The sequence below is a fragment of the Staurois parvus genome, unplaced genomic scaffold (assembly GCF_062004578.1).
Source record: "Staurois parvus isolate SC_StPar_1 unplaced genomic scaffold, SC_StPar_1.0 ptg000231l, whole genome shotgun sequence".
Lineage (NCBI taxonomy): Eukaryota > Metazoa > Chordata > Amphibia > Anura > Ranidae > Staurois > Staurois parvus.
Window position 1 is genome coordinate 880,260 of NW_028318027.1, and position 13,966 is coordinate 894,225.

A 13,966-nucleotide genomic window follows, 5' to 3' on the forward strand; every position below is an offset into this window, starting at 1 on the left:
CTGTGCCCTGAGAGTGCATTGTGATTGGTCAAACCAATGCACTTAACTTTATCTGTTGATCGGCTGTATGTATTGGTTACCTATCTACTGGCTTGTATCCATCTCTAATTCCCAGATCCTCGTATATAATCCGACTCCATAATCATTTTCCCTTTTCTCGATATGTGATCCTGTATACACTCGACACTGTTCTTCAACAATTGACCTTCATTAGCCCGAGGGAAGAGGACATTTCTTTCACATTACATTATATTACCCAAAGGGGAACCTGTACTGGTATATACATGGTACATATGCAAGCTATCCGGTCGCTGACCTGTATCTTGTTGTTTTCTTTTTCCATATCTCGGTCTCTTGGTCTATTGTCTCTTTTTTTCTTTCTCTTTAAACTATCTCTACACCTTTGAGTATAATCCTCCCCATTCTTGTGAGTTTACAGATTGTCTCCTCACCCTCACATTCACACTGTCTTATTGGATTCTCCACAAACTTTTTCTCCCTTTTTCCCTCCTCATTCCCTTTCTCTTCTTTCTTCTCCTGCCCCCCTTTTCCCACTGTTATCTCTTCCTGCCAACTAATTCCTCAGTCGTCCTCTCCTGTATTGTGTTTTGGACACGGTGTGGGCGGTCTGCTGCGGACATCTATGTACATTGACATTACTTATCAGATACTGGCAAATACACCATCGACAGCTCATAATTGAACCATATAATCCCTATGGGATGCTATTGTTCTCTCCATGCATAAACCTCTTCTTCCACACCTTCTCCTACTTTTCCTACCTGTTACCATCCTGCTTAGTATATCATAGTATTGCAATAGCGCCCATATATAGCGGCTGTCATCACCGATTTAGGGTGGTGTTTGGTTATTTGCCACACTTCGTTAGAATTGATGTCATATGGGCACTATAACTGTGTTATTATCTCTATATGTTTGTAATTTGTTAAAACCTAATAAAACTTTTCTCAAAAAAAAAAAAAAACAATGCACTTGACCACAGGTCAGGTGCAATGCTTTGACCAATCAAAGCATGTGATGATGTCACAAGGGGGTGGGGTGAACCCTGCACCTTTGTGACATCATGACAGTATTTAAGAACTGCCATAGGGGGTGCAGCTGTCAGATGGCGGGAGCTGGCATCGCAAGCAGAGTACTTTTTTTAAATTTTTTCAGATAGCAGCGGCGGCGGGCATCTTGATTGACTTTGGATCTACTTTGCAGTCCCACTGCAGAGGACTGAATTCAAAGACACCCCGAAAATCAAAGTAAAAAAATGATGCAGCAGGCTAGTCCATTTTGCTGAAATTTCAATGCAGCAACTCAATATGGTACTCGGTAGTTTGTATGGCCCCCACGTGCCTGCATGCATCTGACAACATCAGGGCATGCTCCTAATGAGACGACGGATGGTGTCCTGGGGGATTTCCTCCCTAATCTGGACCAGGGCATAACTAAGCTCCTGGACAATCGGAGGTGCAACCTGGTGGCGTCGGATGGACCGAAACATGATATCCAGAGGTGTTCTATTGGATTCAGGTCAGGCAAGCATGGGGGCTGTTCAATGGTATAATTTCCTTCATCCTCCAGGAACTGTGTGCATACTCTCCCCACATGAGGCCGGGCAGTGTCGTGCACCAGGAGGAACCCAGGACCCACTGCACCGAGAGGAACCCAGGACCCACCACACCAGGAGGTACCCAAGACTCACTGCACCAGCGTAAGATCTGACAATGGGACCAAGAATTTCATCCTGATATCTAATGGCAGTCAGGGTGCCATTGTATAGCCTGTAGAGGTCTGTGCGTCCCCCCATGGATATGCCTACTCAGACCATCACTGACTCACCACCAAAATGGTCATGCTGAACAATGTTAAAGGCAGCATAATGTTTTCCATGGCTTCTCCAGACCCTTTCACATCTGTCACATGTGCTCAGGGTGAACCTGCTCTCATCTGTCAAAAGCACAGGGTGCCAGTGGCGAACCTGGCATTTATGGTGTTCAATGGCAAATGCCAATCAAGTTCTCTGGTGCCAGGCAGTGAACACAGGGCCCCCTATTAAAGGACGTCAGGCCATCAGGTCACCCTCATGAAGTCTGTTTCTGATTGATTGGTCACAGACATTCACACCAGTGGCCTGCTGGAGGTCATTTTGTAGGGCTCTGGCAGTGCTCATCCTGTTCCTCCTTGCACAAAGGAGCAGATACTGGTCCTGCTGATGGGTTAAAGACCTTCTACTGCCATGTCCAGCTCTCCTAGAGTAACTGCCTGTCCCCTGGAATCTTGTCCATGCTCTTGAGACTGTGCTGGGAGACACACCAAACCTTCAGGCAATGGCACATATTTGTGCCATCCTGGAGAAGTTGGACTGCCTGTGCAACCTCTGTAGGGTTAAGGTATGACCTCTTGCTACCAGTAGTTACACCGACCCTAGCCAAATGCAAAACTAGTGAAAAAAGTCAGAAAATATTAGTAGGGGAAAAAATGTCAGTATCCTTCACCTGGAAAACCATTCCTGTTTTGAGGGTCATCTCAAATATGGCTCATCTAGTCATAGATGGCCCATCTAGTGCACCTGTTGTTAATTTCATTAACACCAAAGCAGCTAAAACTGATTAACAACCCCCTCTGAGACTTAACTGGCCAGATCAATATCCCAGGAGTTTCATTGATTTGATGCTAGACTCTGATTAAAAAGTGTTCCTTTAATTTTTTTTGAGCAGTGTACATATGTAGGACATCACCTCTTTGCTCTGTAAACATGAATAGAAATCCCACCACACTTGGTTCTATTGGGTAGACTTTCAATACTGTCCCAGAGTAGCAATCATTTTTGTGACTTGTCCCTTCATCCCTGCTCTCTAAACACTGTCAGGAATGGACTCGCCAATGGTGGTGGGACTCACCTGCCTTGTGGGCTGCAGTACCAGGGCTGGCCAGCAGGTGCTCTCAGCAGCCAGACGCTCACTCCTGCAATCAAGCCATCACCTGAGGCTGATTTCAGGAGGTGTATTTAAGGAATGGCCAGGCCTGCAGTCAGGGCCTTAGTGTATTGTTCCCATGAGCCCCTGTACCTGCATCCTGTCTGCTTCCCGACTCTGCTTGATCCTGACTGTGTTTGAACTCTGCCTGCACCGACCTCAGCTACTCCTGACCAATCTTCTGCCTACTCCTTGTACCTTGTCTGCCCGTTAGCTACTGACCCGGCCTGCCTGACTACCTTGTGCTCCATATTTTATATATATATATATATATATATATCAGTTAAGGTTTGGGTTTGTTGCACCTTGTACGTATTTGTGTTAGTTTTGGGTTTGGTTTGTTGCACTGCGTTTATGTTTGTGTTGCCCTTAATAAATTATATAGTTTTACACGCTATACCTGAAGTCTGTGTTTCCCTGTGTCGGTCCACACACCTCTGGTCATACCTGGAGCCCTGACAAACACACTACCTCCCTTCAATGGGCCAATGGTTCTCCAGAATTAACAACACTATGCATATGTAGGACCTCACCTCCATGCTTTGTAAGCATGAAGAGAAATTCTATCACACTCGGTTCTATTGGGGAGACTTTCGATGCTCTCTGGACTAACAATCATATTTGTGGCTTGTTGCCCCCTTTTCCAACCTATCTTAGACCACCAGGTCTCCCTGTTTTCACCTCTCCTGCAGTTCTTAGTGTTCTCTCACTCTCCCCTTATGGGCTGCAATTGTACGGTCTATACATAATTGTTCCCAACTGCTCCTCAACTTGAATACGTGGAACTATTTGCTTTTAGTTCAGTACTGAGGCTAGGTCTTTCACTGAACCGTGCTATAGATGCTTGTTATCATGCTGCAACATGATGAGAGTTGTTATCCCCATTGTTCTTTTGTATCTGCATGTGTTCAACCACATGGGCCCAGGAATAAAAAAAAAAAAAATTGGAAAGTTACTTTAGATGAAGATGAAAACCATATATCACATTTTGTACAATATCATACAAATTTATTTGTTGTGTCCTAACAATAAACAGTTTTGATTTTACTTAGCGTGGCCTGCAGAGCTTTGTGAATATCCTGATTCCTTAAAGTGTAAATGATGGGGTTGATCATTGGTGTCACCGAAAAGTATGCAAAGGACAATCCTTTGTAGACATTGAGATATTGATCACTCCTTGGCATCACATATAGGCAAAAAAGAGCAGTGTAATATATAGTCACTACAAGGAGGTGGGAGCTGCAGGTAGAGAAGGCTTTCTTCCTTCCCTCCGATGTCTGTATCCTGAGGATTGTGAATATAATAAAGACGTAGGACAGAACAATCAATACAAAAGGTAAAATGGTTAATGTAATGCTGACTGATAAGCCAATTAAAACAACAGGCGTTATGTCTGAGCATGCACAGGAAACGTAAGGGGTGAAGTCACAGAAAAAATGATCGATGGTCAGAGGACCACAAAATTCAAGATTTATTACAAAATAAAATGTAGCCGTAATGAATGTAAGTGAAATAAACCAAGACACAATAATTAAATAAAAGCAGAGTCTATTGTGTATGAGAACGGAGTATCTGAGAGGTTTACAAATGGCCAAATATCGGTCGTATGACATCAGAGTGAGCAGCAAGGTCTCAACAATTGTTACAGCTCCAGATACACTTAACTGGATAGAACAGCCAAGATGGGAGATGGTGGGTCGTCCTAAGAGAATGTGGTGCAATATCAGGGGCACCAGATCCGTCGTATAGAGAAATTCACAGAGGAACAAATTTCCAATCAGGATGTACATGGGACAATGGAGACGAGGGTTTACACATACTAAAAATATAATCAGGAGGTTCTCAATGCAAGTCAATGTGTATATGATAAGTAAGAGAAGGAAGAGAGGGATTCTGTAGTCAGTGAGGTTCTCGAATCCAACAATCAAGACTTCAACATTGAGTGTTTGATTTTTTTGATGTGCCATCTGTGAAAGGAATTGATTGACAGTTATTAAGTTGTAATTTACTAGTTTTTGCTGACTAGCGAGTTCTTAAAAGCCCAACAGGGTGTGTGTGGGACCTCTGCAAAAAGACCACTTCCTTTTCCCAAAGAGCAAGAGTCCTTCTCTACAACATGCTGGAAGGGGCCAGGCTCTCCTGCTCTCATTGTTGCTGCTTCTAAAGAAAATAATTTGTAAGTCTTTGAACACTTTTGTGATTTGGCAAACCTTTCACATTTTTTCCACAATTCTCTTCTTTAAAGTCAAATTTTAGTGTTTTGTCTTCAAAACACTTCACAACTCACCTTGAGATTCATGACTCAACAATATATTTGACCTCTATCCACAATTTTCCAAAAGTGCCTTCCCACCTTTACACTGACCTACAATTAGTCCTCCAGTTCATAATCTCATATCATGCTTTGTCTTCAAAACATTTCACAACTCATCTTGAGATTCATAACCCAACAATAAAGTGGACTTCCATCCACAAAAGTTTATGAGAACAATCACCAGACACAGCTGTAGAGGGAAGATCATTCTAAGACCTATGAGAACCACATCAAGAACATCCCACATTTTCAAAGACATTGACTTCTGGTGGTCCACTCTGCATAACAAGACTGTTTTGGATCTATGCATCTACTGAAGAGGGAGCCAAATCCTGGAGGTTCGAACTAAAAAAATAAATGAGAGTTTTGTTTTGCACAACATACTCTCACCGGCCACTTTATTAGGTCCACCTTGTTTGTACCGGGTTGGACCCCTTTTTGCCCTCAGAGCTGCCTTCATTCTTTGTGGCATGGATTCAACAAGGTGTTGGAAACATTCCTCAGAGATTTTTCTCCATATTGACATGATAGCATCACACAGTTGCTGCAGATTTGTTGGCTGCGCATCCATGAACCGTTGATATAAGGCAGGATGGATCCATGATTTCATGTTTTTTACTGCAAATTTTGACCCTACCATCTGAATGTCACAGCAGAAATTGCGACCCTTCAGCCCAGGCGACGTTTTTCCAGTCTTCTATTATCTAATTTTGGTGAGCCTATGTGAATTGTAGCCTCGGTTTCCTCTGTGGTCGACTGGTTATTTGAGTTACTGTTGCCTCTCTATCATCTCGAACCAGTTTGCCAATTCTCCTCTACATCAATAAGGCAGTGTCCTCCACACAACTTCCAGTCACTGGATATTTTCTCTTTTTCTGACCATTCTCTGTAAACCTTAGAGATGGTTGTGTGTGAAAATCCCAGTAGATCAGCAGTTTTTGAAATACTCAGACCAGCTCGTCTGGCAGTAACTACCATTCCACATTAAAAGTCACTTAAACCCCCTTTCCTACCCATTCTGATGCTCGGTTTGAAATTCAGAAAGTTGTCTTCACCACATCTAGATGCCTAAATGCATTGATTTGCTGCCATATGATTGGCTGATTAGCTAATTCTGTTACCAAGCAATTGAATAGGTGCACCTAATAAAGTGGCCGGTGAGTACATGTCAGAATGAGAACATACTCATTACCATCTTCTGATGTGTATACATCGAGTAAATATTAATTACAAACTTTATCAGGCCGGAGAAAGAAATCTGATCTGGGTTGTAAAAGTATCCCTATCCTTCAAAGGTACAGGCTTACAACACCTCAACCTTCTAAATATAGGCAGGCAAAATATGTAACTTTGCAAATATAAATATTTTTATATTATTTATTGTTTTTTTTTTTAAGAGCTTCCCTAAAATGCCCAGACAATTTTCTTTAATTACGCATGCTGTTTGTCAACTCTATGGGGTCTATTTACAGTAAGAAAACTTTCATACAATATTCCCAAAGCTTTCTCCCAAGACACATACATTTTCTTAGAATTGGACTCAATTGAAATAAATGTGAGAATCTTAGGGGTCTGTTTATAAATGTTTTCACACAACTTCCTTCTACAGTTGTGGCCAAAATTATTCAACCCCCACTGAAATTGAGTGTTTTGGCCAGTTTGACATTGCTTTTGATCATTCAGTCATCTTGCTTACATTTACATTAAAGAGGCACTTGTAGGTCAGACAAATATAACATAACAGTTATAATGAAATAACCACAAATGTCTTTTCTGTGCTCACAGCATTATCAGTTTTATTCAACCCCCAAGTGACATTCAATCTTAGTACTTAGTACAGCATCCTTTTACAGTTATAACAGCTTTTAAACGTGAAGCATAGCTTGACACAAGTGTCTTGCAGCGATCTACGGGTATCTTCGCCCATTCTTCATGGGCAAAGGCCTCCAGTTCAGTCACATTCTTAGGCTTGCGCACTGCAACTGCTTTCTTTAAGTCCCACCAGAGGTTCTCAATCGGATTTAAGTCTGGTGACTGCGATGGCCACTCCAAAATGTTCCAGCCTTTCCTCTGCAACCATGCTCTAGTGGACTTGGAGGTATGCTTGGGATCATTGTCCTGTTGAAAGGTCCAACGTCTCCCAAGCCTCAGGTGTGTGACGGACTGCATCACGTTTCCATCCAATATCTCCTGGTACTGAAGAGAATTCATGGTACCTTGCACACGCTGAAGCTTCCCTGTACCTGCAGAAGCAAAACAGCCCCAAAGCATGATTGACCCTCCACCATGCTTCACAGTAGGCAAGGTGTTCTTTTCATCATAGGCCTTGTTCTTCCTCCTCCAAACATAGCGTTGATCCATGGGCCCAAACAGTTCTAATTTTGTTTCATCAGTCCACAGAACACTATCCCACAACTTTTGTGGTTTGTCCACATGGCTTTTGGCATACTGCAGTCGACTCTTCTTATTCTTTGGAGACAGCAAGGGGGTACGCCTGGGAGTTCTGGCACGGAGGCCTTCATTACGCAGTGTGCGTCTTATTGTCTGGGCTGAAACTTCTGTACCCACATCTGACAAATCTTTTCTCAGTTCCTCAGCAGTCACACGGGGACTTCTCTCCACTCTACGCTTCAGGTAGCGCACAGCAGTCGAAGTCAGCATCTTCTTTCTGCCACGACCAGGTAGCGTTTCAACAGTGCCCTTTGCCTTGAATTTGCGAATGATGCTTCCTAAGGTGTCTCTTGGTATGTTTAACATCTTTGCAATCTTCTTATAGCCATTGCCCTTCCTGTGAAGAGAAATCACCTCTTCTCTTGTCTTCCTGGACCATTCTCTTGCCTTCACCATGTTTGTAACCACACCAGTAAATGTCTAGAAGGAGCTGAGTATCACAGTCATTTTAAAGCTGCCTAATTGGTGCTTATTATGCTTGATTGCTGCTCGGTGACATCCACAGGTGTTTTCAATACCTGATGGAAAGCACCTGTATGAACCTCTGTTCTTCAGAGTGGTAGTCTTTAAGGGGTTGAATAATTGTGGCAATGAAGAAACCACATAAGAACCATTTACTACTGTATTACATAAACAATTGATGTCATTTTAGTTGCATTTGGGTAGTTACAACGTCCTTGTAGGATTTGATTCTGAATACAATTCCAAATATACACTATAGTCCCTAAACCCCTTTACAGCATTGGGGGTTGAATAATTTTGGCCACAACTGTATGTGTGAGGAGTTACTAAAAGAAGCTTCTCAGGATCCATTAGATGTCCATACTTTCTGAGGCTTCCTCACATGGAATATCCTCAACTACAATGTATCTGGTCTTCTTCAGGCTGCATCTGTTTTGTTTCTGGACAATGGACTAAAGCCATGAGCTCTAAAGAAATTATTTGATGGCTTCTGGTATTAAATCGACCAGATAAGAGAAACATAATGGGTACTTACTACAATTACAGTTGAATCCATGAATTTACTCAGTTAGCCAATATATAGACTATATGGCCAAGCCAACCAGCCTTGTGGAAACAGTTTGGTGAAGAACCTTTTCTACTCCAGCATGACTGTCCCCTGTGCACAAAGCCAGCTCCAAAAATACATGGTGTGACCAGTTTGGTGTGGAGGAATTCCAGTGTCCTGCACAGAGCTCTGACCTCAACCCAACTGAACACCTTTGGGATGAATTAGAACGCTGACTGCAAGGAGGTTTTCTCATCCAACATCAACACCTGACTTCACAAATGGACACAAATTTCCACGGAACCTCCAAAATCTCGTGGAAAGCCTAGCAAAGCTACAGCAATCCATAACCCTTTGGCCATATAGTGTTTATATTTATGTATGAACAGGGCTTTTTTTCAGTGAGAAGGAGCAGGAACACAGTTCCAGCACCTCCAGCACTGAATGTATGTAATGACAATGGGTGCTGGGGTGTGCTGGAAGATCTATCAATGCTAGCTACTGAGGAATCTATTATTTCTGGTGGTCTATTGTTGCTGGTGGCAGCTCTATTGTTTCTGGTGAGAGATCTATTGTTGATGGTGGGGATCTGTTATTGCTGGTAGGGGTCTATTGTTGCTGGAAAGGTCTCTTCTTGCTGGTGGGGGATCTATTGTTCCTGGGGAGGTTTATTATTGCTGGATGTCAATTGTTGCTGGAAGTGACCTGTTAGGGAGAGGTCTATTGTTGTTGGCTGTTGGAGAGTCTATCAATGCTGACTGCTGGGAGATATATTGCTGATATTGGGAGTCTATTATTGTTAGGGTGGTATTTTGTTCTGGGGGTCCATTGTTGCTGGGGCAGGTCTATTGCTGCTGGCTGCAGGGGATCTATTTTACTGATTTTCTTGTTATCATTAACAAATTCCATACAAATTACTTATCACCACAGAATGACACTTGGCTCTGCATTCTATAAAAACTGGGAGGTGGGGGGGGGGAGTGGAACCATTGGACAGTGCTCTCGGAGATGGGTATTATTATTATTATATAGGATTTATATAGCACCACCAGTTTGCTCAGCACTGTACAATATAAAGGGAGACAGTACAATTACAATACATTTCAGTACGGAAGGAATAGGAGGGCCCGACTCATGCAGCTTACAATCTAAAGGAAGGGGGAGGTGGTACAAAAGGTGCGGGGGATGATCTGATGGAAGTGGCTCAAGTACAGTTCTTAGGTGGTGGTGGGGTCAGCTTCCCTGAACAAGTGAGTTTTCAAAGATCGCCTAAAGGCAGACAGGGTGGGGGCTGACCAGACATACTGGGGTAGGGAGTTCCACTAGGAATGGGAGAGGCTCTGGAGAAGTCCTGGAGGTGAGCTTGGGAGGAGGTGACGAGGGAGCTAGAGAGCAAGATATCTTGGGAGGAGCGGAGTGGGCAATTTGAGCAATATCTCCGGATGAGGTTGGGGATGTAGGGGATAGAGACAAGAAGTTACTTAGAAGTAGGGAGTTCCTGCACCTATTTTCTGAGACAAAAAGCCCTGTATATGCATATATATATAAATGAAAAGTATTATGACCATGTGTATAGTTGCATGTGTGTGCCGACTTGTTTGTGTATGTGACCACTATGTGCGTATTCGAGACTGTTGTCATCTGCATTTTTGTTAACCATTTCCCGTCCGGCCCATGTACATAAACACCCTGATGGGAGCAGTGCAGGAGTGGGTGGCCGCTTATAAATGGCCACCGTATTTCCTGCCTGTGCACGCCCCCTGGGAGCGCACGGCACTGCCATCCGGTGCCCGCTGTGTCCTGAGGAACAATCCTGAACACCAATTACTATTTGAGGTGCCGATTCATGTGATCACTGATTGGCCAATCAGTGATCACATGAATAGTAGTACACAAAATGTCGCTTCTGACATCAATGCTTACCACGTGTGAAATCTGTGAATGATCACAGAGGTCACATGGTACAGGGCCATTCACAACAGTCTTGTACCATGTGACAAGCTGTGACCAATCACGGCTCTCACAGTATTTCTCAATGGCTGCAGGAATGCAGCCAGAGAGAAGGAGAAATTATTGCTTTTACAGCCTATATGGGTGTAAAAACAATCAGTGTAAAAAAAAAAAAGAAAGAAATTCATCACCCCCCACAAGTAGTACAGTGTCACTATGGTGACACTGTTCTAATAGGGTAACTGTATGTTAAAAAAATAAATAAATAATTTAAATTAAAAATTTAAAAAAATGTTTTGAAAAATTATAATTTTTGGTTATAGACTAATTTGGGTTATTTTTTTTTTCTAAAAAGATAGATGAATACAGTTTGGTCAAGATGTATGAAGAAAGATTATTTTTTTGCAAAATTCTATAAGAAAAACTAGTTTTTTTTTTAAATGTTTGGAATTTTTCATTTATATAGAAAAAAAATTAAAATCCCAGCGGTGAATAAATACCACCAAAATAAAGTTTTATCTGTCTCAAAAAATGCTAAAAAATTCATATGGGTACAGTGTTGCATGACTGCGCAATTGTCATTCAAAGTGTGATAGCGCTGAAAGCTGAAAATTGGCCTGGGCAGGAAGGGGGTGAAAGTGTCCGGACTGGAAGGGGGTGAAAGTGTCCGGACTGGAAGGGGGTGAAAGTGTCCGGACTGGAAGAGGGGGGAAAGTGTCCGGACTGGAAGGGGGTGAAAGTGTCCGGACTGGAAGGGGGTGAAAGTGTCCGGACTGGAAGAGGGGGGAAAGTGTCCGGACTGGAAGGGGGACTGGAAGGGGTGAAAGTGTCCGGACTGGAAGAGGGGGGAAAGTGTCCGGACTGGAAGGGGGACTGGAAGGGGTGAAAGTGTCCGGACTGGAAGGGGGTGAAAGTGTCCGGATTGGAAGGGGGACTGGAAGGGGGACTGGAAGGGGGGGAATTGTCCAGACTGGAAGGGTGACTGGAAGGGGGTGAAAGTGTCCGGACTGGAAGGGGGTGAAAGTGTCCGGACTGAAAGGGGGGGGGGGGGAAGTGTCCGGACTGGAAGGGGGGGAAAGTGTCCGGACTGGAAGGGGGGGAAAGTGTCCGGACTGGAAGGGGGGAAAATGTCCAGACTGGAAGGGGGTGAAAGTGTCCGGACTGGAAGTGGATAAAGCAGGGAATGAAAGGTGTCAGTAAAGGTTTTCCTTGGAAGGGTAACACAGTGTATCAGTCAGCTACTCTGCAACGTAATTAGTGTCTGCAAAATCATTTACCTGTAATTATGTCTGATGGCGGCTCTGTTCATGTATGAAGGTGTCATGCGGGTCTTATATATATTTCCTTCCGTATGTTTTCTAAAAATACTGATCAGTCTCACAGGACTCATTACCCAGGAAGCTTCTGTTCATGTCTGTGGAATGTTTGATAAACTAATTAAAATGATCTTACCTATTAGTGTGTGTCCTCAGTGTTGGTGAGTCCATGGCCTGCTAAATTCTTCCAAAAATGTCCATGCCGCAACAGTAATAATGTGTGTTCATTTAATAGTTTTTAACTTTTAATAAACTTATCCATTTTATGATTAACTACTACACTATAGGTACTATTTTTTGCTCCACATCGAGCATTTAACCCCCTAGGACCCTCAGGTGACCATCCCAGGGCCCAGAGGAGAGCTGTATTTAAGCAGATCCTGACCGTAGCCAAGCCTTAAAGGAGACCTCTAGAAATACCTTACCACCATCATTATCCATTAAAGAGGAATCCATTCCAGGCTACATCCTATTCAGGATTGAGGGGACCTCTGGTACATTTGATGTAAATGTGCATTTATATTATGCCTCTGGTGAGTGTGCAATGTATCTGTTATTCCTGCACGACACCGGATCACATGTGTCACTGGGAGTAGAGAAGTCATCCTTTTCAGTCTACCATCTTCCTGTGTTTTACCACCCTCATCACTTATTGGACATGTAACAGCGTTGTCTACCACAGACATAGTGTATGTCGGTTGTGAATCAATATCTCACATTTGATACGGACACCATTTGTCACTATTTTGGCACTTTATTATATGTAAGATTGGTTACTTTGACATTTTGATATTTTGACCATTTGTATTTACATGCACTCTTCCTTCAGGCGTTTTACATTTATACGATTTCTACAGCGCTGCGCTACATATTTTATGAATAATTAACAAATAATAAGTAAAAAAACATTCTTTCCACTGACCATCACACTAATGTATTCAGAGCTGTAGATATAGTAATTAGTAATTATTAGCAGAGGTTTTCTGAGATCGGAAAGCAGTTTCAGGGATTCCTCCATTTTGAAGAGTTTGAGAAAGGATGGTTTAGACAATGAATATCTATTTTAAAAAAAATGATATTTATATAGAAGGAACATACAGTATATGTGATCATTGGAAAGTGGAACTAAACATAAGTGACCACGGGGCTCTAGTACTTCATGTCAGCACATCGTATTTCACGTTATAGCAGACTTGTCATACATGATGTCCATGCTTCACCTAGTACTGAGGCAGGGTGCTGTGATGTTTTCACCTAACTTAACAAGGGGCTAAACATGGTCGAAAAAATTTCAATGAAAATTGGAAACTTCATAAAATATGTACCACCATCATTATCCATTGAAGAGGTATCCATTCCAGGCTACATCCTATTCAGGATTGAGAGGGCATCTGGTACATTTGATGTAAATGCGCATTTATATTGCGCCTCTGGTGAGTGTGCAATGTATCCGTTATTCCTGCACGACACCGGATCAATTGTGTCACTGGGAGTAGAGAAGTCACCCTTTTCAGTCTACCATCTTCCTGTGTTTTACCACCCTCATCACTTATTGGACATGTAACAGTGTTGTCTACCACAGACATAGTGTATGTCGGTTGTGAATCAATATCTCACATTTGATACGGACACCATTTGTCACTATTTTGGCACTTTATTATATGTAATATTGGTTACTTTGACATTTTGAAATTTTGACCATTTGTATTTACATGCACTCTTGCTTCAGGCGTTTTACATTTATATGATTTCTACATATTTTATGAATAATTAACAAATGATAATTAAAAAAAAAAAACTATGCCCATACAGCACTGTGCAAACATTTAGCCAGGTGTGCAGTGATTCTGTAAAGAAAGATAGCTTTCCAAATATATATTTTTTTTATTGTTTGCAATTTAAAAATTTATAAAAAAGATAAAGTGAGTGAACAGAAGAAAAA

The 13,966-nt window shown here is 42.4% G+C and overlaps 1 protein-coding gene across 1 annotated transcript; it reads right to left on the reverse strand.

Moving 5' to 3' along the window:
* Positions 1-4,006: 4,006 nt before the first annotated feature.
* Positions 4,007-4,978, reverse strand: LOC149460379 (olfactory receptor 5V1-like). Its single transcript, XM_089679747.1, has one exon. It carries the CDS (start codon positions 4,949-4,951, stop codon positions 4,007-4,009), a length of 945 nt encoding a protein of 314 aa, XP_089535873.1. The 5' UTR covers positions 4,952-4,978.
* Positions 4,979-13,966: the final 8,988 nt, after the last annotated feature.